The sequence below is a fragment of the Mustelus asterias genome, chromosome 8, assembly GCF_964213995.1.
Source record: "Mustelus asterias chromosome 8, sMusAst1.hap1.1, whole genome shotgun sequence".
NCBI classification, from domain to species: Eukaryota; Metazoa; Chordata; class Chondrichthyes; order Carcharhiniformes; family Triakidae; genus Mustelus; species Mustelus asterias.
Genome location: NC_135808.1, coordinates 79,074,680 through 79,099,051, shown reverse-complemented (window position 1 = coordinate 79,099,051; position 24,372 = coordinate 79,074,680). Strand labels below are relative to the sequence as shown.

Below are 24,372 nucleotides of genomic sequence, written 5' to 3'. Positions count from 1 at the left end.
GAATCTTTACAATACTTATCCACAAGTTAAAAGAGGTTTTAATTCTAACTTTCTCTGGGTAACTATTTGTGTAACACAGCTGGAGCCATCTGAAGTTTTCAATTTACATCGCATTTTTGGATGGTTTCCAATGCAGGACATTTGTTTAGCGGAAGTTAGCACTTCTAGGCAATTGCCGGGTAAACCGTAGGAGCTTCCTGGAGGGATTCCCCAGCGCGTCATTGGGATACCCCCCAAATACAATGCTGGGGAACCCGGAAGTTACGGCTCTGATTCTGCTTCTCTCTCCACAGATGCTGCCAGATCTGCTGAGATTTTCCAGCATTTTCTGTTTATATTCCAGCATCCGTAATATTTTGCTTTGATGTTTTTTGGGAATACTGAATGATTTCTCTCAGAAGAGGAAATGGTTCAGATGTCTGCAGTGTCAAGCATAATTTTCCAATATGACCTTTGAAGCAATATTGGCTTGGAATTTACTGGAATAAGGTTAAGTATAACCTTTCCCATTAATTGGACATTTGTGAATTCTATTCATCTGGTGTTTATGTTGAAATTTACCAATCTGGCTCTGGCATAATGAATTCAGTTGTTTAATAATGAATTCAGGGTCTTATTCCTGATGCAGCCAATGGCTTATCCAACAGTCCAATTGGATGGCAGCTGAGAACAAATGCCATAAACTTGGATTAAGACTCGGTGCTCAGGTAAATGAAGTGCAACATCTGGAATTAACTTAACTATCAAACAATTTAAAATGCTGCAAATAGTATTTTCACAGTAACTTCATTGCAGTGTGAACGTAAGCCTACTTGTGACTAATAAATAAACTTTACTTTCGTATTTTCCAGGCTCTGTTTAACATCCCTCACAGGAATCTCACAAAAAACGATGTGAAGAAATGGTCACAGGATTTTGGAGAAGGTCTGCATACATTATTGGATGAGGCTCACATGGACAAGACTGCTGCTGGTCACTGGAGACACCAAGGCTGAATGCTCCTCCCCAGGTGAGCCAGGAGGCATGGGGCATAAATTTGATGTTCTCCCACCTTACCATTGTCTGGCCTGACTGCAACTCCATTTTATGGTGGAACGGGCGAGCCTTAGGCTGCCCCACCTGTCCCAATTAAGTTAGTTGGCCAGTTAATGACCACTTAGGCGCCATTTCCCACCCAGCCCCCTGCACTCCTGGGAGTTAAATTCTGTCTGTAATCCCAGTTAAGTGGCTGTGGTGAAGCCAATGTCGGCAACAATGCATTAACCCACAGACTCCTCAGATGGTGGCAGGGAATCCTCGCCATCCGAAAAATTCTGGCCATGGAATCAGTGACCAAAACACTGTTACCAGGATGCTTGTGGAGGTTGGTAACCCTATATCTTTGCTGTGTTGGGGACATGTCAAAGTTAATGAAATCAGTTGCCCTGCCAAAGAGAGACATTAAATACAACTCCTCACAACTACTTGGCTGATGTTACAATCTCCAGAACATCTTCTGTAAGGACACAGAGCCATAGAAATTGAGGATTGACATCACTGTATGGCAAGTCTGGTTCAGACTCTAGACTTGTTGCCTTAACTGACGCACCTTCTCCATTTGCTCTTCCTCCAGGTCACTCATGATAATCAAGAATAGGAAAATGCCCAGTGGGTAGGACATTGCAACCTTCATAATGCACAGAAAGAGGTGGGGGTGGTTAAGGTTCTAAAATGAACTGTATTCAGATCTCCGGCTGACAAAACTGACAAGGAGACAGCTAAAGCTGAGAATATGATATAAAAAAACAAATTCCAGCCTTCTGGAGAGGGGCATGCAGCTTTAATGGGCTCTTTGTTGGTCTCCCAGAGATGAGTCATAAAACACATCAATACCAGGTAATGCAGCTATTATTTTTTAGTCCAAGTACCTATGATGTTAATCCAATAAATTGGTGATCGCGATTGACTGCAATAAAGGGGGTGAGTGCTAAAAATAAACTTCTCTCAGCTTAGGCAAGGGTCTTGGCTCAATGGTGCTAATGTCCCAGTAAATTATTGGGCAATGCCACTTACGACACTTACTTCATTATTTTCTGGAACTTCTACGTTTAAATGCTGGTGCACATGGTTAATATATCATTACTATGGTGAAAATTTACAGCAAATTCACACGAATAGCTTCTGCCTTACTGGCTTTTCCAGGTATGCAAAATCTTTGGTCAGAACTCCCACATTGGCCCATAACTTCCTGCGAGTGGCAATCAGCAGTGGATTTTTACTCCGTAGCGACTTATCTGCGCATGAATTCCAATGTGTCTGGGTTAGGGGGGAGATTGCTCTGGACCAGGTCAGATGTGGTGGGGAGGGGGGGTGTCAGGGGTTGGACATGGAAGGAGGAGTGGGGTGCTTAGTTTGGTGGGGGGAGGGGGGGTGGGTGTTGGTGGTGTGTGGGATTCGGTCTGGACGTTTAAAATAGTCAGTCAAATGTTTTTTCCTTCTATCTCTTCCAGAGTAACTATCAATATAAAACTGGCAGAACCATCTGCAATCAGTGATTTAAATCGCTTTATCAGATGGTTCCCAGCCCAGCACAATTGTCCAGGAGAAGTTAGCCCATCTGCACAATTTCCAGGTAAACCCTTACATAGGAACTTCCAGAGGTATTCCGCAGCGCATCTTTGCGGTACCCTCAAACACGACACTGAGGAACCAGGGAGCTATGGCCCATTGTGTTTCTCAAGTAAGCGTCAGTACTTGGTTTTAGCTTGCTAATTATACTAATGATGATTTAAGTCGCTTTTGTTTAATTATATGGCACAGTTAGAACCTTAATTTGCATGGAAGCCTGCAACACATTTTGAGTCCATTTTAAATCCTGCAGATAATGGTAAATTCTTCAATCCCCATGGGGAATTGCCCCTCATGCAAGTTAGGTCTATAGGACTTCAGAACTAATTTTTGGATAGATTCTTCATTCAAGCGTGGCTACCTGCTGGAAGTGTAGGATCAAAGAGTTTACCCTTTAATTCCTTACACTGTTGCACAGAGAAATGCAAGGACTTTTATACTAACCTAAGTAGGTGAGAATGGATGCTTCTCTGTCTGTCCCTGCAGGGTTACTGGCCAGGCAGGTATAAACTCCAGAATCCCTCTGGGAAGCTTGTCTAATAATTAGACTTCCACCTTTACTTAGCATATGCCTTTAAAACACAAAGCAGTGAGACACCTTAGACATATATTTGTTAGAATATGAGATGTTTTATTGCTAAAAGTTGAAAACTTAAAAATATAGACCAACTATAAATTACGAAATAATTCTTCCATTAACCAGTGAACAGACCATTATATTATTTTTTAAATTCTCTAGTTTGACCTTCTGAAGGTGTTGATGCAACTGTGACATGGTTCCATTGGTGATCTCAATACCTTCTGATTCAAGTGGTCATTATTCATCTGGATATTGAACATCAGAGGCTAATTGACCTTGGGAATGGGGTGGGTATGTATCATTAGAGCTGATGTTGATTCTGTTGTTAGCTGATATTCTCATTCACATATATACTATCCCACATGGCGATGAATCATGAACAACAGCATTGGCTCATTTCCCCCTCCAAAGACTCAAAGAGATAGTGTTTAATTATTAAACTTGTGTTTCTGCTCCAGCTTGAATTAGTTACCTCAGCACAGATTAAATATTGAATGGGTGGCTTCTCTAGTCTGCACGGAATATTTTCAAATTGGACAGACCTGGGATGCAAAAAGTCTCAGCTTCATGGTTTGCACAGTTGAAACTGCAGAAACCAGGAGGCTGCTGTGGCCAAACGGGCCACCTAAAATGACGATTTATAAAGCACTCTGGGATAATTGGGCAAGAACTAAAACAGCAAGAACTAAGACAGAGATAAGCAGGCTGCAGCTCAGGCTGAATACACAGGAAATAGGCCATCCCAAAGACAATTGACACTCTCTGGTCAAACATACCTGTTTACCAGACAAAGGGGAGCCTTAACCCTTTATTTGGGAGGGAGGTCTGTGACCTACGTGCCTCCAGCACCTACAGGCATGGCCGTTGGGTACACACCCAGAGATCAGTGTGGCAGCACCTGATTGGACTCTTATCAATCAGAGCGATCAAGCCCTGATTGACAAGAATCAGGAAACCACCCAAAAAGGATGAAAGCGAGAAGGGATAAAAGGTGTTGTACAACAGAAGAAGCTCTCTCTCTCTCGCTCTCTGACACCACGAACGAGGTACAACAACGGTGACTGTCGCCAGCACAAGGAGAGCCACCACACCCGAGAAGGAAGGAAGACCAGAGCCAGAGTGCCAGACCAGACCAAAGGACCAGACTACACAGAGGACGACAGAGACCAGCGCACAGATAAAGGCCAATATCTGCTTGGGTCCTTGCCAGTCACGCAAAGTTAAGTCAAGGTCTAGTATTGGACTTGAACTTTATTTTTTCTGTAAGATAATTTATTGTTGGTTGGGTGGGTGATTATTGATTGTGTGTTTTAAATAAATATTGATTGTACTAACAAGAAGTCTACTCGCAATTCTTTGTCCATCGTATAAGGGTTAAAACAGACTGTGCGACAGGCATAACACGACTCAACAGGTGAAATCTATGCTCCCATTAATTTGTTTACATCTCGAGTTGCAGATACTAACATCCATGTTTTCTAATTCGGATTTATTCATTAATGGAGTTAAGAACAGCCTCTGTATCCACAAAATTCTACCAGGGAAAGCCAACAGATAGGGAATAGAGCACTCGCAGAATGGAGTTGCCTGGGTGAGGGTCAGATTGCAGGTTCATGAGCTATAGCTTGGATACCCAAGTCATCAGATGACCTCACATCATTTGGACTCCAAAGGAATCAAGGCATATGGGAATCAGTTGGGAAAGTGGAATTGAGGTCAAGAATCAGCAGTGATTTTAGTGAATGATGGTGCCAGCTCAAGAGGTCTACTCCTGCACCTTTTGTTAGGATCTTATATTATTGCCTCTGATAACAAAAAATTCAGTTTCCACCTGGCAGTTCTAATCATGTGCATTACACCTTGTTTTTAAGCAATGGAAATAAAGATTAATCAGGTTTCCTTGGTTTACAATGTTTATAATTTCCTTTACTGTTGCAATAGTTCTGTAAGTATTAAATGGCTTTGTCATCAATTCTTCTCCCTCCTCAGCCAATGCCTCCAGCTAAAGCATCCTGTTTAACTCACATCTGAGTTCATCACCTATAAGTGGTCCCATCACCAGGTACCACTTATTTTTAAGTTTATTTTCTTCCTTTCCTTTCCTTGTCTTCCTCAACCTCAAACCAAGTGGTCATGGCTGACACGCTCCCAATCTGTCCACGTACTTCTGAACAAGCCACTAGGAAGTGCTTGTTTTAGCTCCCTTCATACTGCACTGGATAAAATTTACTCATCCAGGATCAGAGAGAACCAAAAAGTACAACTGATGTTTGAGTATTTCACCATAATCTAGAAATTATTGCAGTCATTTGCAATCATAAAGAGAACTTGATTACATCTCTTATAGAAAATAATCTATATAACACTAAGTCAACAAAAAATGTCAGCTAGGGAATTAAAGCAAAGCCAAAAATCTGCACTGGTGTTTCTTCAAAATGGACTCTTAGTTCTTTAATTAGTGTCACAAGTAGGCTTACATTAACATTACAATGAAGTTACTGTGAAAATCTGCTTGTCGCCACACTCCGGCATCTATTCGGCTACACTGAGGGAGAATTTAGCATGGCCAATGCACTTAACCAGCACGTCTTTCAGACTGTGGGAGCACCGGGTGAAACCCATGCAGACACAGGGAGAACATGCAGACTCCACACAGACAGTGGTCAAGCTGGGAATTGAACCCGGTCCCTGGTGCTGTGAGGCAGCAGTGCTAACTACTGTGCCACCTTGAAAGGGAGCCATGATTGCCCAAGGCCAGAAATCCCTGCCCAAGGTCAATGAACCTTTGCACAGTCCACCCTCGCCTGTTATGATTCCCGTGGCAGGCGGCGCTGTAAAGTTCTGCCCTGGATATGCAAAAGAAAATGTTTTCTTAATGTTTTCACCAAATCACATGATACAAACCAGGAGATGTTGGCCGGGATTTTGTCAGCAGCACATCATTTCCAATATCATAACTGGAACTATGCACCACTTCCACTTTCTCAATTTTGCCTTTTCCCATGCAATTAAAATTCGAAGTGGCAGTGGCATGCATATAAAACACATTCGGATTGTCCTGTCCTGTTGAAAGTCAATGGACTTTTGGCTGCTTCTCCAAATTTTCCATCTTCACCTGTGATGGTTCCTTTGCAGGCCTAGATAATCCCAACCAACGTAACATTCACAGGCAGCCTATTAAAGAGTTTCCTCGTCAAACAGGGCGGCTCTGTATCACAGCCACAACTTTTCCACTCAAGTACATTGTCACAAAGTCAGAGTCATAGATATTGTCATTAAAGGAAGATTTGAGAATACAAAAGTAACTTGGGTGTTTTTCAGAATTAAATTTCACTTGTAAATAATTCACATTACATTGGTTTTACGTTAATCATGTGTGCTTCATAGAACCATAGAATCCATTCTGTGCAGGAGGCCGCCATTTGGTCCATTGAGTCTGCACCAACTCTCTTACCCAAATCATCAACACCTCCCAGCCCAACAATCCACGTCAACCTGGGCATTTACCATGGCTAATCCACCCACCCTGCACATCTTTGGACTGCATCAGCATTGTTACTTAAGAGCAGCTTAGTCAGAGATCTCAATGTACTGGCATGCCTCATAGTTGGCTCGCATTGGTGGTTACTGGGGAGTTAGGAACATTTCCTTTATTGTGGAAGAAAGAACATTTGTTTTCTCTTTCCTCAATATTTATTGAATGTTCATATTAGTGTCCAGGGTTGTGCTCACCACTCTGTGGGACTTGGCTAAACTTGCAGGCTCATTTGGTTCCCCTTCTATGCATTGTAAAGGACATTGTCCAAGAGCACTCCCCAGGAGGATAATTGAAATTTTGCAGATGAACTCAAAAGTCCTGTTCGGACTCTGCCAGTCAATACTCTGAAATGATTGAACATTTGGACAGTACTGGCACTGCCCCTTAGGCCCTTCCTATGATTATCAATCCCTGACCCCAACTTCTTTCCTCCCCCGATCCCTCTTCCTCTCCCCCATTCCCAATCAACCCCTTCACCAGTGACTCAAGTTTGCCAGTCCTGAGCCTTCATGCAAAAGTCCATTCCTCTGCTCCCTTCCCTTGTGCCATGGAGTTAAAAAAAGAAAATCGCTAACTTTACACACGACTACACAATACCGACAGGCGTACGCCATCTTTAAACAATTATGAACAGGGCACGATTTGTGTTTCACTGACTTTATTCCAAGGGTAGGATCTTACTAAAAACTGTTCAGATTAAGGAGTATTCATGGAATGCAAATATATTACCAACCGGCCACAGGCTGGCATAATTTTTGACATGTCACAAACACACCACTGACTTATTTGTCTCGACATCTCAACGTCTTGTTGGGAAATTGAAAATTTGCATTCTGCCTGATTAAGTCACTCCATACGCAATGTTTCCTGCTCTTGTGGGCTGCATAAAATTGCCTCTGTTGTTTCACATACAATTTGCTTAATATACAGGCTACAGCAGCAAAAGGTGTGGGGGAACCCTTGGGGACAAGCGAGCATAATATGGTGGAATCCTTTGTTAAGGTGGGTAATGACGCAGATGATTCTGAGACCAGGGTCGTGAATCTCAGTAAAGATAACTATGATGGTATGAGGCATGAATTGGCCATGATAGACTGGGAAACATTACTGAAAGAAAATACAGTGGATAGGCAATGGCAGGCATTTCAAGAATGAATAGCTGAACTCTAGAAGTTGTTTATTCCTGTTTGACACAAGAGTGGTAAGGGAATTGTGGCCAAACCATGGCTTACAAGGGAAATTAGAGATGGTATCAGATTCAAGGAATACAAATTGGCAAGAAAAAGCAATAGGGCTGAGGATTGGGAGCAGTTTAAAGTTCAGCAAAGAAGGACCAAGGGATTGATTAAGAAGGGAAATCAGCATTAGTAGAAAAATAGTTTTGGGGAAATTGATGGGATTGAAGGTGGATAAATCTCCAGATCCTGATAATCTTCATCCCAGAGTATTTAAGGAAGTGGTGCTGGAAATACTATATCCATTGGTGGTTATTTTCCAAAATTCTTTGGACACTGAAATAGTTCCTACAGATTGGAGGGTAGCTAATGTAAGCCCGCTATTCAAAAAGGGAGGTAGAGAGGAAACAAAGAAATACAGACCAGTGAGCCTAACGTCGGTACTGGGGAAATTGCTAGAGTCTATTATCAAGGATTTCACATCTCAGCATTTGGAAGGCAGTGATGTAATCAGACTATGTCAGCAAGGATTTACAAAAGGGAAATCATGCTTGATGAATCTATTGGAATTTTTTGAGGATGTAACTAGTAGAGTAGACCGAGGAGAAACAGTGGGTGTGATTTATTTGGATTTTCAGAAAGCTTTCAACAAGGTCTCACATACAGATACTATGTAAAGTTAAAGCACACGGGATTGCAGGAAATGTCCTGAGATGGATATAAAGCTGGTTAGCAGATAGGAAGCAAAGAGTTGGCATAAATAGATCTTTTTCTGATTGGCAGTCAGTGATTAGTGGGGTTCCGCAGGGATCTGTGCTAGGACCCCAACTGTTCACATTGTATATTAATGATTTGGAAGAAGGAACAGAATGTATTATCTCCAAACTTGCAAGTGAGTTGGGTGGGAAGGTGAGCTGTGAGGAGAATACAGAAATGCTTCAGCGTGATTTGGACAGGCTGAGTGTTTGAGCATCTACATGGCAGAAGCAGTGTAGTGTGGATCAATGTGAGATTATCCACTTTGGTAGCAATAAAAGGAAGACAGATTATTACTTGAATAGGTGTAAATTGGGAGAGGTGAACACTCAATGAGACCTTGTAGTCCTCACGCATCAGTCACTGAAAGTAAACGCACAGGTACGGCAGGCAGTAAAGAAGGTAAATGGTATGTTGGCCTTCATAGCAAGAGGATTTGAGTATAGGGATCGGGATGTTTTGCTGCAATTGTATAGGGCATTGGTGAGGCCACATCTGGAGTATCGTGTGCAGTTTTAGTGTCCTTATCTGAGGAAGGATGAACTTGCTATAGAGGGAGTACACCAAAGGTATACTCCCTGGGATGGCAGGTCTGTCATATGAGGAGAAACTAAGTCAGTTTTAGGATTATGTTCACTAGAGACCTCAGAGAAACTTATAAAATTCTAACAGGGTTAGACAGAGTAGATTCAGAAAGAATGTTCCCAATGGTGGGGGACTCCAGAACTCGGTGTCATAGTTTGAGGATAAGGGGTAAACCTTTTAGAACTGAGGTGAGGAGAAATTTCTTCACCCAGAGGATGGTGAATGTGCGGAATTCACTACCACAGAAAGTAGTTGAGGCCAAAATGTTGTCTGATTTCCAGAAGAAATTAGATATAGCTCTTGGGGCTAAAGCGATCAAGGGATCATGGGGGGGGGAAGGGGGATCAGGATATTGAATTCGATGATCAGCCATGATCAAAATGAATGGCGGAGCAGGCTTGAAGGGCCAAATGGCTGACTCATGCTTTATGTTTCTATGTATTAACCGAATTATGAAGCTTGGGGTATTTCATTTTTGAACTTACTTATTTCAAATAATCTCAAGGCGATAAAGTTCAGTGAGTTACTGAATATAATTTTGCATGCTGTATTGGTCTCCTGAACAGCCAGGAGCAGAAACAAAACACTTTGAAGGTTGAGAACTAGATTGTGCATCCATCTTGCAAAATAAGTGGCATTACACTCCTGACTTCAATCACTAGAAGCTGTTAGGACAGAGAGAGAGAGCACAACAGCAGTCTCCAGTAGGAGACATTAGGGTTCCAGGAGTGTTAAACTACAGTTTCCTCTCATCTTGCCAAAATATATTCACTAACAAACTGTTTCTGTTTCTATTTCTTGTCTCCTTTGTCTCCAGCTACAGTACAGTTCCACAGATGCCAGTTGACCGCTTAAGCTCTCCCAAGGGTGTATTCTTCACAGTTAATCCTAAATACAGAGTGTTGGCTGCCTTTTGATATTGGAGCACAGCCTGATGCTGTTTGTTTCCCTAAATCCACCAGATTTTCCAGCAGTAATTGCTGGATTCAATCAAGTCTGTGAATGTTGATGGAGTATAATTTCCTTCCTCTCAAGTCCAGTAACCACCAGTTGTAACACGCTAAAGTTGAATTTGCAGGGATTGAACTTGGGAGACTAAGGTCTTTATGGCTTATTTCCATCTAACTTAGCAACAGGGCCATGGGGAAAGATAACAGTTACTTATAAATGTGCGGCTTCAGTTCTGAACATTAAGAGATTAAATACCTTATGTGTCTCGAGCTAAATTTTCAATGAAAATAATTTGCCTTCACCCATTTGTTGAGTCTGTATTCATCCCATCTGAGCTGCTAAATAGGAGCTGTCAGGAGCAGAGGTAGTTTTAAGTGAACATTAATCTAACTGTGTTTTACTCTTCTTTACACAGAAGCACGGAGAAAGGCCCTTCAGCCCATCACATCTGTGCTGGTCAAGGACAAACCACCCAATTTATCTATTCCCATTTTCCAGCACATGGTCCATAGCCTTTGCATGCCTTGGCATCGCAAGTGCACATCTAAGGCACCAATCTGCCTCACCAACCTTTCAGGCAATGAGTTTCAGACTCCCACCACCCTCTGGATGAAAAAGGTTTTCCTCACATCCAGAAGCAGAGGTAATTTTAAGTGAACAATGGTTATATTGTTGGATATTAGAAATAAGATATAGATTTAGGTGAGTTTAATTTAGTGTTTCTGTGTAAGGAAGAGAAAAATGCAGTTAGATTAATGTTAAACAAAGGTGCTTGCAAAGAGAAATTGGATAGACTGGGGTTGTTTTCCTTGGAACAGAGGAGACTGAGGGGGGACATGATTGAGAAGTATGAAATTATGAGGGGCATAGATAGAGTAGACAAAAATAAACATTTCCCCTTGGTGGAGGGATCAATGACAAGGTGGCATAGATATGAGGAAAAACTTTTTCATCCAGAGGGTGGTGGGAATCTGAAACTCAGTGCCTAAAAGGGTGGTGGAGGCAGAGACACTCATAACATTGGTGTTTAGATGTGCACTTGCGATGCCAAGGCATACAAGGCTATGGACCATGTGCTGGAAAATGGGATTAGATAAATTGGGTGGTTTGTCCTTGACCAGCACAGATGCAATGGGCTGAAGGGCCTTTCTCTGTGCTGTATTCCTCCATGAGTCGATAAATTTATGTATGGGGGTTTCTGGTTTCATTTTAAAATGTGTCTATTGTGCTTAGCAAGTTTACGATGTGAAAGGCAAGCAAGAGTTTAGAGAAAAGATGAGCTGTTGCTCAGCAACCAGGAGCCACTCTTTAATCAGAAAGACATTGTGAGTTTAATTTAACTGAACCCATTCAGAAAAGGAGCTTAGCAGCTAGAGAGAGAACATCTCTCTCAACTCTGCCAGAAACAGAAAAATGGAGTAATGGGCAAGAATGCAAGTCCCAGAGAAATTGAAGGACAGTTAGTTCTATAAACCCAGGGATGAAAAGAAAATTTCCAGGAAGTTTGAAGTCAAAGAAACAAGAGGAACTGGAATTGGAACAGAGTACTGTTCACTTAGTTAATGATGTGGAGATGCCCGTGTTGGACTGGGGTAAACACAGTAAGAGTTTTAACAACACCAGGTTAAAGTCCATTTGCTAATGGCATTTGCTACCAAATAAATCTGTTGGACTTTAACCTGGTGTTGTTAAAACTCTCACTTCGTTAATGTCAGAGCTGAAAAGTACAGACCTGGTGAAGTTGGCTAACGAGAAGCCAGACATATCTGAAGTACTCCTAAGGTCGGTGATATCTTACTAAAGTTGGTGAGGTAAAAATTGAAGCAATTGTGCCTGGATCGCTGAGAGATTGTGTGAAAAACTTAAATGCTCATGGCAACTCAAGACAAAGGAATACTGAAAAGGAGAGTTGGAAATTTTGGAGGTGAATCCTTGCTGAAAACAGCTGAGGGAAGGCATTGTTTGTAAGATGATTCTAAAGCATGTCTTTTGAGAGTGGAGTTTGGAAACACTTGTGTGACAATCATCTGGGAGAAGTCAGCACAGTCACATCCACTGAAAAGTGAGAAGCAGAAGAACCCCTTTGGTGATAAACAGGAGGAAGAGCATCTCGAGGTGACGGAGAGCCTTCCCTGAGGTGCATTCTGAGAGAAGTTGGTGCAGTCACATCTACTGAACACTGGGAAGCGGAAGAACTGGTGTCAAGGAGCAGTTAAGCCCAAAACTCTACATTAGTGTTTCCCTCCCTCCCTCCTCTTCTGACCAAAAAATAAAAAAATAAAACAGAAAATGACCTGAGATCAACGGAGGCAGCTGATTAGTGATATCGGAAATTTGGAGCTGAGTGGGAATTTGGTGCTGAAGGGGAAGAGGTGCTCACCACTTATAGGACCTGCAAAGGAGACTCGAGGGCCAGTGAGAGGTAGAAAGAAATCAAACCGTGATATCACAGCTAGAAGGTAAGTGATTGGTTGGTGACTTTTTTCTCTTGGCATTGTAGTAGTTGTTGTAAGTTAACTCAAGGGTTAAGTCATGGCAGGAGATCTCAGACCCGTGTCATTCTCCTCTTGTGTGATGTGGGAATTCAGAGACCCTTCCAGTATCCCTGGCTCCCTCATGTGCAAGATGTGTGTCCAACTGCAGCTCCTGCTAGACCACTTGACGGCTCCGGAGTTGTGGATAGATTCACTTTGGAGCATCCATGATGCTGAGGAAGTCGTGGATAGCACATTCAGTGAATTGGTCACATCGCAGATAAAAATTACTGAGGGAGATAGGGAATGGATGACCATCAGACAGAGGAAGAGTAGGAAGGCAGTGCAGGGGTCCTCTGCGGTCATCTCCCTCCAAAACAAATATACCGTTTTGGATAATGTTGGGGAGATGGCTCACTAGGGGAAGGTGGCAGCAGCCAGGTTCGTGGCACCATGGCTAGCTCTGCTGCACAGGAGGGCAGTAAAAAGAAAGGCAGAGCTCTAGTGATAGGAGATTCAACTGTAAGGGGAATAGACAGGCGTTTCTGTGGATGCAAACGAGACTCCAGGATGGTATGTTGCCTCCCTGGTGCAAGGGTCAAGGATGTCTCAGAGCAGCTGCAGGGCATTCTGCATGTAGGCACCAGCGATACAGGTGAAAAACAGAATGAGGTTCTACAAGCCAAATTTAGGGAGTTAGGAGTTAAACTTAAAAGTAGGACTTCAAATGTAGTAATCTCAGGATTGCTACCAGTGCCACATGCTAGTCAGAGTAGAAATGTTAGGATAACTAAGATAAATACATGGCTTGAGGGATGGTGCAAGAAGGAGGAATTCAAATTCCTGGGACATTGGAACTGATTCTGAGGGAGTTGGGACCAGTACAAATCGGACGGTCTGCACCTGGGCAGGACTAGTACTATTGTCCTAGGGGGAGTATTTGCTCGTGCTGTTGGGGAGGGTTTAAACTAATGTAGCAGGGGGATGGGAACCAATGCAGGAAGTCAGAGGGAATTAAAGTGAAGACTGAAATAAAAAGCAGTAAGGGGAAAAGTGGAAGGCAGAGAAACCAAAGACAGAAATCAAAAAGGGCCACAGTACAGAGACTGTGGAGAACTCAGTGAATGGGTCCAGTAAGGCTAAGAGAAATAAAACACAGGGAGAGTGGACAAAACATGACAGGACGGATGGTTTGAGGTGTGTTTGCTTTAACGGAAGGAGTATGACAGGTAAGGCGGATGAACTTAAAGCTTGGATTGCTACATGGAACTCTGATGTTGTGGCAATTATGGAGACGTGGATGAAAGAAAGGCAGGACTGGCAGCTTAGCATTTCAGGATTTAGATACTTCAAGCGAAATAGAGAGGATGACAAAAGAGGTGGAGGTATTGCTTTACTGATTAAGGAGAATGTCACAGCTATACAGAGGGAGGACACCTTGGTGAGATCATGCAGAGAGGCCATATGGGTAGAACTCAGGAACAGGAGCGGTGCAATCACACTGTTGTACTGGAAGGTTGTACTACAGACCTCCCAATAGCCAGCGTGAAGTGGAGGAACTGATATGTCAGCAGATTATGGGAAGACGTAAAAATAACAGGGTTGCTGTGATGGACGATTTTAACTTCCCCAACATAGACTGGGATTCCTTTAGTGCCAGGGGCTTGGATGGGGCAGTTTGCTCAGTGTGTCCAAGAGTGCTTCTTCAGGCAATATGTGGATAGTCCAACTCAGAGAGGGGCTATCTTAGACTTGGTTCTGGGAAACGAACCTGGACAGGTGATTGGTGTCTCAGTGGGGAACCATTTTGGGAACAATGATCACAATTCTGTAAGTTTCAAGATACTTGTAGAAAAGGATAGAAATAGTCGCAGAGTGAAAGTACTAAACTGGTGGAAGGATAACTACGACAGTATTAGGCAAGAGCTAGGGAATGTAGACTGGGGGTGGCTGTTTGAGGATAAATCCACATTCAGTATGTGGGAATCTTTTAAAAGTCAGTTGTAGAAATGAAGGATAAAGATGGCAAGATTCGGGAACCCTGGATGACAAGAGAGTAATTTGTGTGTGGAGACAGATGAGGTGGGTGAGGTCCTTAATGAGTACTTTGCATCAGTATTCACAAAGGAGAAGGATGTGGTGGATGGTGAGTGTAGAAAGCTGGATGTTGACATTCTAGGACATATTGATGACAAGGGAGGAGGTAGAAACATAGAAAAACTACAGCACAATACAGGCCCTTCAGCCCACAAAGTTGTGCCGAACATGTCCCTACCTTAGCGATTACTAGACTTACCTATAACCCTCTATCTTACTAAGTTCCATGTACTTATCTAAAAGTCTCTTAAAAGACCCTATCGAATCCACCTCCACCACCGTTGCTGGCAGCCCATTCCACGCACCCACCACCCTCTGAGTGAAAAACTTACCCCTGACATCTCCTCTGTACCCACTCCCCAGCACCTTAAACCTATGTCCTCTTGTAGCAACCATTTCAGCCCTGGGAAAAAGCCTCTGACTATCCACTCGATCAATACCTCTCAACATCTTATACACCTCTATCAGGTCACCCCTCATCCTTCGTCTCTCCAAGGAAAAAAGGCCGAGCTCACTCAACCTATCCTCATAAGGCATGCTCTCCAACCCAGGCAACATCCTTGTAAATCTCCTCTGCACCCTTTCTATGGCTTCCACATCCTTCCTGTAATGAGGCGACCAGAACTGAGCACAGTACTCCAAGTGTGATCTGACCAGGGTCTTATATAGCTGCAACATTATCTCACGACTCCTAAACTCAATTCCTCGATTGATGAAGGCCAGTACACCATAGGCCTTCTTAACCACAGCCTCAACCTGCACAGCTGCTTTGAGCGTCCTATGAACTCGGACCCCAAGATCCTTCTGATCTTCCACTCTGCCAAGAGTCCTAACATTAATATTATATTCCGCCATCCTATTTGACCTGCCAAAATGAACCACCTCACACTTATCTGGGTTGAACTCCATCTGCCACTTCTCCGCCCAGTCTTGCATCCTATCAATGTCTCGCTGCAACTTCTGACACTCCTCCACACTATCCACAACTCCTGACAGAGGTTTACAAGATTTTGACAGACTTGGATAGAGTGGGCAGTCAGAGTCTTTTTCCTAGGGTCGAAGGGTCAATTACTCAGGGGCAAAGGTTGAAAGTGAGAGGGAGAAAGTTTAAAAGAGATGTAAGAGGCAAATTTTTCACACAGAGGGTGGTGAATGCCTGCAACGTGCTGCCAGAGGAGGTGGTGGAAGTAGATTCTATAACAATGTTCAAGAGGCATCTGGATAAATACATGAATAGGCAGGGAATAGAGAGATATGGACCATGTAGAGGCAAAAAAATATTAGATTAGAGAAGCATCTGTGTTGGCACAGGTTTGGTGGGCCGAAGGACCTGTTCCTGTGTTGTACTGTTCTTTGTTTTTTGTTCATCAGAGGGGATTGGAGGAGAAATCCATAGACGTCTGATTGGGAGATAGCTACCACTTGGTTTCAGAGTTAGGTATTGTCTGACCACAGCAAGCCTTGTTGGGTTACAGGGACTGCGTTTTCTCTGTGAACATTATAGCATAAGACATATTTTGTAACGTGTATTATCTTCATAAATGTACACAGATTTTAAGCATCAGTGAGAATGAAGGAGTATTGTATTACAGACAAAGGTATTGGGCAAGATCTTCCCGCTGTTCACACCAACAGGATCTTCTAGTCCGACCGACTACGCACCATGCTGTGGGTTTTCTGGATGCATGGGATGGATTTGATGGGAGATTCCATCCAATGGCAGGCCACTTTCCACCACTGAGAGACACATCACAGGGAGGGGCAGAATATCTCACACTTCATAAAACTATAAGAAATAGGGGCAGGGTAGGCCATTTGGCCCCTCAAGCCTGCTCCACCATTCAATAGGATCATGGCTGATCCAACATTCCTCACGTTCACTTTCCTGCCCTTGCTCTATAACCCTTGATTCCCTTACTGATCAAGAATCTATCAATCTCTGCCTTAAATATGCACAAGGACTCACACTGTCCCCGTAGCTCACACCTTTGTATCTGGTGGAGCTGTACAGAGCAGCACATTTACCAGCAGTCCCAAAAACTGTCAACCCTCAAGAGAAGAAATTCCTCCTGATCTCAGTCTTAAATTGGCGCTTCTTTATTCTGAGACTACACTTTCTGGTCCTTGACTCTCCTATGGTAGGAAACATGCTCTCAGCATTTGCCCTGTCGAGCCCCTTAAGGATCCTTTATGTTTCAACATAAATCCTCTCAATCTTCTAAATTCCAATGAGTCCCAACTTGTTTAACCTTTCCTCATAAGACAATCCCTCCACACTGGGGTTCATTCTATTGAACCTTCTCTGAACTGCCTCCAATTAAATAATGGGCTGAATTCTCTGACCTCGCCTGCAGCTCAGATGCTCCAGTCCTGCTGCAGTGAACGGAGATTTGGCTGAGCGACAAATTCTCCGCCCTTGCTTGCAGCAGCAGTGGGGCGTGAATAGCTGGAGAATTCCGGCTAGTGTCTTTCCTTAAACAAGGGACCAAAACTGCTCACAGTACTCCAGATGTGGTCTCACCAGTACCTTGTACAGTTGCAGCAAGAATTCCCTACTCTTATACTCCAACTCCTTTGAAATAAGGGCCAATATTCCATTAGCTTTCCTGATTACGTGCTGCACCTGTGTGCTAGCTTTCTGTGTTTTGTGCCCAAGTGCCCTCAAGTCCCTTTGTTTTGCAGCTTTCTGCAGTTTTTATCCATTTAAAAAAATACTCTATTCTTTTGTTCTCCCTTCCAAAACGAACAACTTCACATTTTCCCACATTATACTCCATTTACCAACTTTTTGCCCCACTGAACCTATCAATATCTCTTTACAAACTGTTTACATTCCTCTTGCAACCTGCCTTTCCACCTATTTTTGCGTTGTCTGCAAATTTGGCTGCAGTACATATGCTTCCTTCCTCCAGTTTAATAAATATTTTTATCTGTTGTTAAAAGCTATTTGGCAGTCCTGTGACTCTGTTCATCTTAGCAGAACAGATGTACTGATGTAACATCAGATGTTGGGATCTTCTCAGAAAATGTCTGCTTCTTGTCAGTGTGATAAGGAACCTAAGAAGAGATGTCACCACAGACTACCCACTCCAAGGTTTAGCAACTGAGATGAATGAATCAAGTACGCACGCGTATGTGAATGTACAAAAGCTAATTAGTTAAAATCTGGGATTCATTTCAGAATAAGTGCTTGACATTTTGTTAACAAGTGACATGTGTGACACTGGAGACAACTATAACCAGATCAGCATCTTATGCAACTGATCCCGATGGATCACCAGAAAATTTCTATTGGGGTAAAAAAAGCCAAACCACAGATTTACCTTACCTTAGTTAAATGCACACTTCAATAATCCTCATTAATAAGCAAAGTTCCCTTTCAGAGGTACACTTGTCAGAAACAAATAAAACTTTAACCTACCACAACGCTCATTATTTGTCCAATGTTTGCCCCACTTTTCACTGGCTCAGCTCCCAGCTGTCTCATCAAATGATCATCTCCCTTTTGTCAGTTTAGAGTATAGGCAGCGATGGACAGCAATCTACGAGGTCATATAGGAGGTATATGACATCCAGTCCTAAACTTATCACCATCTGACATCTGTACCTTCACTTATCATAAGAAATAAAAATCCTAGCAAAATATTCTGCCTCTAACATCTCAATCTCACTTCAATAGAGATCAGATATCCTTTTTAACTGGACGCAGCTCGACACAGCACAACACATTTACCAGCTAATGACCATTTGAGTTGCTTTATGGATTATTTAAAGAACTGATGTGAGGCATAATAAAATCTTGAATTATTATAAAATGAAACATTGCAACAGTCTGTACCTGCTTGCTCCCATTATGAACATATCATTGTGAGTCCAGACTACCTGTGGTTGGGGGTAGCCTGTGACAGAGCAGCTGATTCGCACTTCTTTCCTTTCAGTGAACGTCTGGTTCTTGGGGTAGACGGTAACTCTTGGAGGTTCTGATTTAAAGCACAACATTACCAGTTACTTACAATAAAATTATTTAGCAAATCATGCAGAAAGAGAAAGTTCAGACAAGATAGATCAATTCATTGAAAAGCACTCAAACATTATAAACCTGAGCCTCAGTTTGCCTAAAAAGGCAGGCGGTTTTATTTAATTGAAATTACAATCTCTGGATTACTAATGTAGAACATAACCATTGTACTCTCATATCCTAATATACAAATATCAGGTTACAAATTCAGCTACTCAAAAATATTTCAACCTGGCCCAGGGTTCTGGGACATTCGTAGGTCTCTTTCTTTAATTAGGAGTAAGCTAAGAATACATCCAAGATGGCTCCAAATCCCCAGATAAGAGTTTCACTCCTCGTCAATGCAACTCCAGGCCAGGATATTTGGCTCCTGCTGGGACAGACGCTAAAAATAGTCACCAGTTAATTCCCTGGCTCCATCCAATCCCTGGGCTATTTTCCAATAAGTCGGAGAGTGGGGTGGGGGAGGAGGCGCACAGCAGGACGATCAGCCCAAAACTGTAGGTTGCCAGTTGAACTAATTAAACCCCTACTGAGTTTATTGTCAGAGGTAAATCGATTATTTTCCAAGGCCCCACAGGCTGCAAGGGAAAGTACAGCTCCCTGTAGGTGGTCTCCCAGCAGTAGACCTGGGGCCAGCCTTCCAGGCAGACTGAAAGGCTTGCTCCATGTGCCTGGAAACAGCCATGATGTGGAGATGCCGGCGTGGACTGGGGTAAGCACAGTATGAAGTCTCACAACACCAGGTTAAAGTCCAACAGGTTTATTTGGTAGCACAAGCCACAAGCTTTCGGAACACTGCCCCTTCATCAGGTGAGTGGGAGTTCTATTCACAAACAGGGCATATAAAGACACAAACTCAATTTACAAAATAATGGCTGGAATGCGAGTCTTTACAGGTAATCAAGTCTTAAAGGTACAGACAATGTGAGTGGAGAGAGGGTTAAGCACAGGTTAAAGACATGTGTATTGTCTCCAGCCAGGACAGTTAGTGAGATTTTGCAAGCCCAGGCAAGTCGTGGGGGTTACAGATAGTGTGACATGAACCCAATATCTCGGTTGAGGCTGTCCTCATGTGTGCGGAATTTGGCTATCAGTCTCTGCTCAGCAACTCTGCGTTGTCGTGTGTCGTGAAGACCGCCTTGGAGAACGCTTACCCGAAGATCAGAGGCCGAATGCCCGCGACCGCTGAAGTGTTCCCCAACAGGAAGAGAACACTCTTGCCTGGTGATTGTCGAGCGATGTTCATTCATCCGTTGTCGTAGCGTCTGCATGGTCTCCCCAATGTACTCAGTGTTCTCTTCCTGTTGGGGAACATTTCAGCGGTCACGGGCATTCGGCCTCTGATCCACGACACACGACAATGCAGAGTTGCTGAGCAGAGACTGATAGCCAAGTTCCGCACACATGAGGACGGCCTCAACCGGAATCTTGGGTTCATGTCACACTATCTGTAACCCCCATGACTTGCCTGGGTGTGCAAAATCTCACTAACTGTACTGTCTGGAGACAATACACATCTCTTTAACCTGTGCTTAACCCTCTCTCCACTCACATTGCCTGTACCTTTAAGACTTGATTACCTGTAAAGACTCGCATTCCAGCCATTATTTTGTAAATTGAGTTTGTGTCTTTATATGCCCTGTTTGTGAACAGAACTCCCATTCACCTGATGAAGGGGCAGCGCTCCGAAAGCTTGTGGCTTGTGCTACCAAATAAACCTGTTGGACTTTCACCTGGGAACAACAGCAGCTGCAGGTTGCTGTAGAAGGGGTCCCCTCTCTCCCACAGCCCCCAAGTGGTTGCTTAAGCCTGTGAATGTAGAACACTCCGACAGGAGCAGACAGTTATTAACCCTCTATGCTACCTAGCATCATCCTCCAATGTACAACAGTAACCAAACAGGTTTCAGACCTCAACCAAGACTGTCAATAAAAAGTTCTCTAAAAACGAAGTACTGGAACTAGATATCCTACAAGAGATGGAAGTCAGACCACTTCCTGGCAATTAGACCTGTAAAAGTGACTGGGTTTGAACTAGCCAATTCATGGGTTACAGGGGTAGGCAAAGAATTAAGCCTGACCAGACCAGCTCAGCCCAACAACCAAACAAATTTGCATTGTAACAGCCTTTGTAAAAAACCACATGTTGTTAACAAACTGGCAGCCAACAGACAAGTAAAACATCCAAAGCCCATCAATGGTACTTAGTCCAGCATCACAGCAAGGTGACAGACAGGGCTGCCAACCAGAGATGATGATAAGATAAAGAACTTTGAAACCTTGATACAAAAACTAAATCTGTAAATGAATGTAATCAACGGCTTGAAAAAAAAGTATGCAAGCAGATGACCCAGGGCCTAAAAACAGCTTAGGGTCATCTGAGTATTGACCGTGGCCAAGAGAATGGATGTGTGTGTGGGAGTGTCTGTTGTTTTATATATTTTTTAACCTTTAATGAAACGGGAATGAATCTCACTTAATTTCTGAGATGATGGAAAGTGTCACAATGATAGATCAAAACCTCAAATTATGTACAAGCATATTTAACTTTTAAATAAGACGTGTTTTTACAAAATGGACTTACACGTCAAAGATGGCTGAGGATGTACATTCTAATAACGTGAATTCAGTGATTGCTTGAGAAGTTTCTGTGTGGATGATACGATGTCCTGAGAGACAATGAAATATCACACCCTGTTGTTTTACAAAGGATGTTACAATGCAAATTTGTTTGGCTGTTGGTAACACTAGGATACCTGTGTGGGTGCAGCAAATAATCTGTGAGTTTTTAAACTGAACATATGTAGCAGGCTTTACTATCTGAATATCATAATTTTCCATTAAAAAATCACAAAGCCGTGAGTATACCAGCTTCTGAGTGCCCCTCCCTGCTATCAAATCATTTTCTCTCCAAATAACCCATGAGGTAAGTATATATTTAACGTGACTGTACTTCACTGCACCAGGTTCCTTAAACAAGGGACACATTGTTTCATCCCATGGTCAATCATGTTAGAAGTATTTGAAGAATAAAAGTTCAGTTTTAACAGAAGATTCACTTTTAATGAAAGGTGGTGTTAGCCATTGATACTGGTTATTTTAGGCAGATCAATCTTTACAAATAAACGTGTGCAATCATTGTTCTCCAACACATTAAAGGAGAATCTCTCTTTGTACAAGCATATAAGGCAATTAATATGTCAGCTAAATGCCAGAGCTGTTGAGCACAACATGAACTGAAGCTTGAGAGCCATTTTGCAAAGTACAGATGTTATCAATATTCTAGTTTTATTCAAGAAAATATAAAGGCATTAGAAACATGGTTCCATTTTACTGCCAGAATTCCTAGAAGAGGGAACGCCGAGGTAAATTATTTTTATACAATGTTTTGTTGTATATTACCTCTTATCACCAGGGAGATATTAGCACATGTATTTACCCAGCAATCATGGGCAACAACCAGAGCTAAACATTACCACCTTCAGGGTAACATAGGTGTCACTTTCATAACTACCACTTGGGACTTTCAAGAGCATCGTAAAATTGTTAAACTATTTTGCAATGAGCTTGTCTAGTTCCTGTTTTGAAAAAGTACAAGTTTTTATTAGTTATTCAAAGTTGGATAATAATAAAGCGAGCACTTAGATTAATCTCATATGTCACATTATGATTTTCAATCATAATCTGCTCTCCATACTTCTTACAGCTTTTGCTGTTGCTTTCACTTAATTAACGATAAGCTATAATTCCAGTCAGAACATTATGACAGCAGAAGAATTACAGAGACATGATATGTAATTAAATCTCAGAATCCTTCATGACCAATATTCATAGTTCTGTACATATGAAATATCTCAGGATATGTAAATTTATATTTTCAGCTTGCCTTCAATTACAAAAGTGTCCCAAATGCTGAAGTTACTGCCGGATGACCCATCAAAACACTGGCACATTCACATGGAAAATCTTATTTTGGAGATTGCATAGAATTTTCATAGAATCCCTACAGTGCAGAGGGAGGCCATTTGGCCCACTGGGTCCACACTGACAATAATCCCACCCCAGGCCCTATCTCCACAATCCCACAAATTTACCCCATTAATCCCTCTAACCCACACATCCCAGGACACACTAAGGGGCAATTTAGCATGGGCAATCAACCTAACCCGCACATCTTTGGACTGTGGGAGGAAACCAGAGCACCCGGAGAAAACCCGCAGAAGATTACTTAGGTGTCCGATATATCACTTTAACATCAGGGAGTTGGATAGAATGATGGAATGTTCATTCATATGTCATCGGTCCACATATTTATTACAAAATAGGTTCGTATTAATGTATGATTCATGATGCTATTGTTAGCCATATGGTTAGCAAGAACCAAGGAAACCTGAGACTAACATTCTTTAATCAATACAGAAAACAATCATTCATTTCATTGCCATGTCTAAACTAACAACTTAAATCTTAAAAAGAGACAAGTTAAGAATTGGAACTGGAAGTTAAACTAAGTTGCTGTACTCAGATGCTCTTGCTGAACTTTTAAAGTTTCATCTCTGAGCCAGGTTAAAACAGGGTCTCAACTCAGAACTCAATTTATATGCTTGGTAAGCCAGAATATCAGCTGTAATGGTAATTACTTCCAAAATGTTTGTGAAAAATGTCATGGGACTGTGGGAGAAGAGGAAATAGAACAAATAAAGCCTGTGAATAACCCACTCAAAAAAACCCAGACAAGTACCACATCAATATTATATTTTGGCTTACCATCAAACTGCTGAAAAACACACAGTACTAATCAAAGTAAATGTTAGAAAAACTTGCAAAAATCCTTATAAGATTATTACAGATGGCAGTAAGAGAATGCTGTGGGACATGATCTGGATGATAATGTGGTAAATTGGATCAGCAAGTTTGCTGATGATACAAAGATTGGAGGTGTAGTGGACAGTAGGAAGGTTTTCAAAGCTTGCAGAGGGATTTGGACCAACTAGAAAAATGGGCTGAAAAATGGCAAATGGAATTTAACGCAGACAAGTGTGAGATATTGCACTTTGGAAGGACAAACCAAAGTAGAACGTACAGGGTAAATGGTAGGACTCTGAAGAGTGCAGTTGAACAGAGGGATCTGGGAATACAGGTACAGAATTCCCTAAAAGTGACGTCACAGGTGGATAGGGTCGTAAAGAGTGCCTTTGATACATTGACCTTTATAAATCGGAGTATCGAGTATAAAAGTTGGAGTGTTATGGTAAGGTTATACAAGGCATTGGTGAGGCCGAATTTAGAGTATTGTGTACAATTTTGGTCACCTAGTTACAGGAAGGATGTAAATAAGGTTGAAAGAGTGCAGAGAAGGTTCACAAGGATGTTGCCGGGACTTGAGAAGCTGAGTTACAGAGAGAGATTGAATAGTTTGGGACTTTATTCCATGGAGCGTAGAAGATTGAGGGGAGATTTGATAGAGGTGTATAAGATTTTGATGGGTATAGATAGAGTGAATGCAAGCAGGCTTTTTCCGCTGAGGCTAGGGGAGAAAAAAACCAGAGGGCATGGGTTAAGGGTGAAAGGAGAAAAGTTTAAAGGGAA

At 42.4% G+C, this 24,372-nt stretch overlaps 1 protein-coding gene across 1 annotated transcript in view; it reads right to left on the bottom strand.

Annotated features, from left to right (window-relative positions):
- The window catches only part of hmcn1 (hemicentin 1), a 493,052-nt gene that overhangs the window by 306,486 nt on the left and 162,194 nt on the right, over positions 1–24,372 (bottom strand). Inside the window, exons 12-13 of the mRNA XM_078218304.1 lie at positions 18,602–18,743; positions 3,052–3,179 (exon numbers count right to left, since the gene is read on the bottom strand). Of these exons, the coding sequence (XP_078074430.1) occupies positions 3,052–3,179; positions 18,602–18,743 (270 nt within the window). The remainder of the gene's footprint in view (positions 1–3,051; positions 3,180–18,601; positions 18,744–24,372) is intronic.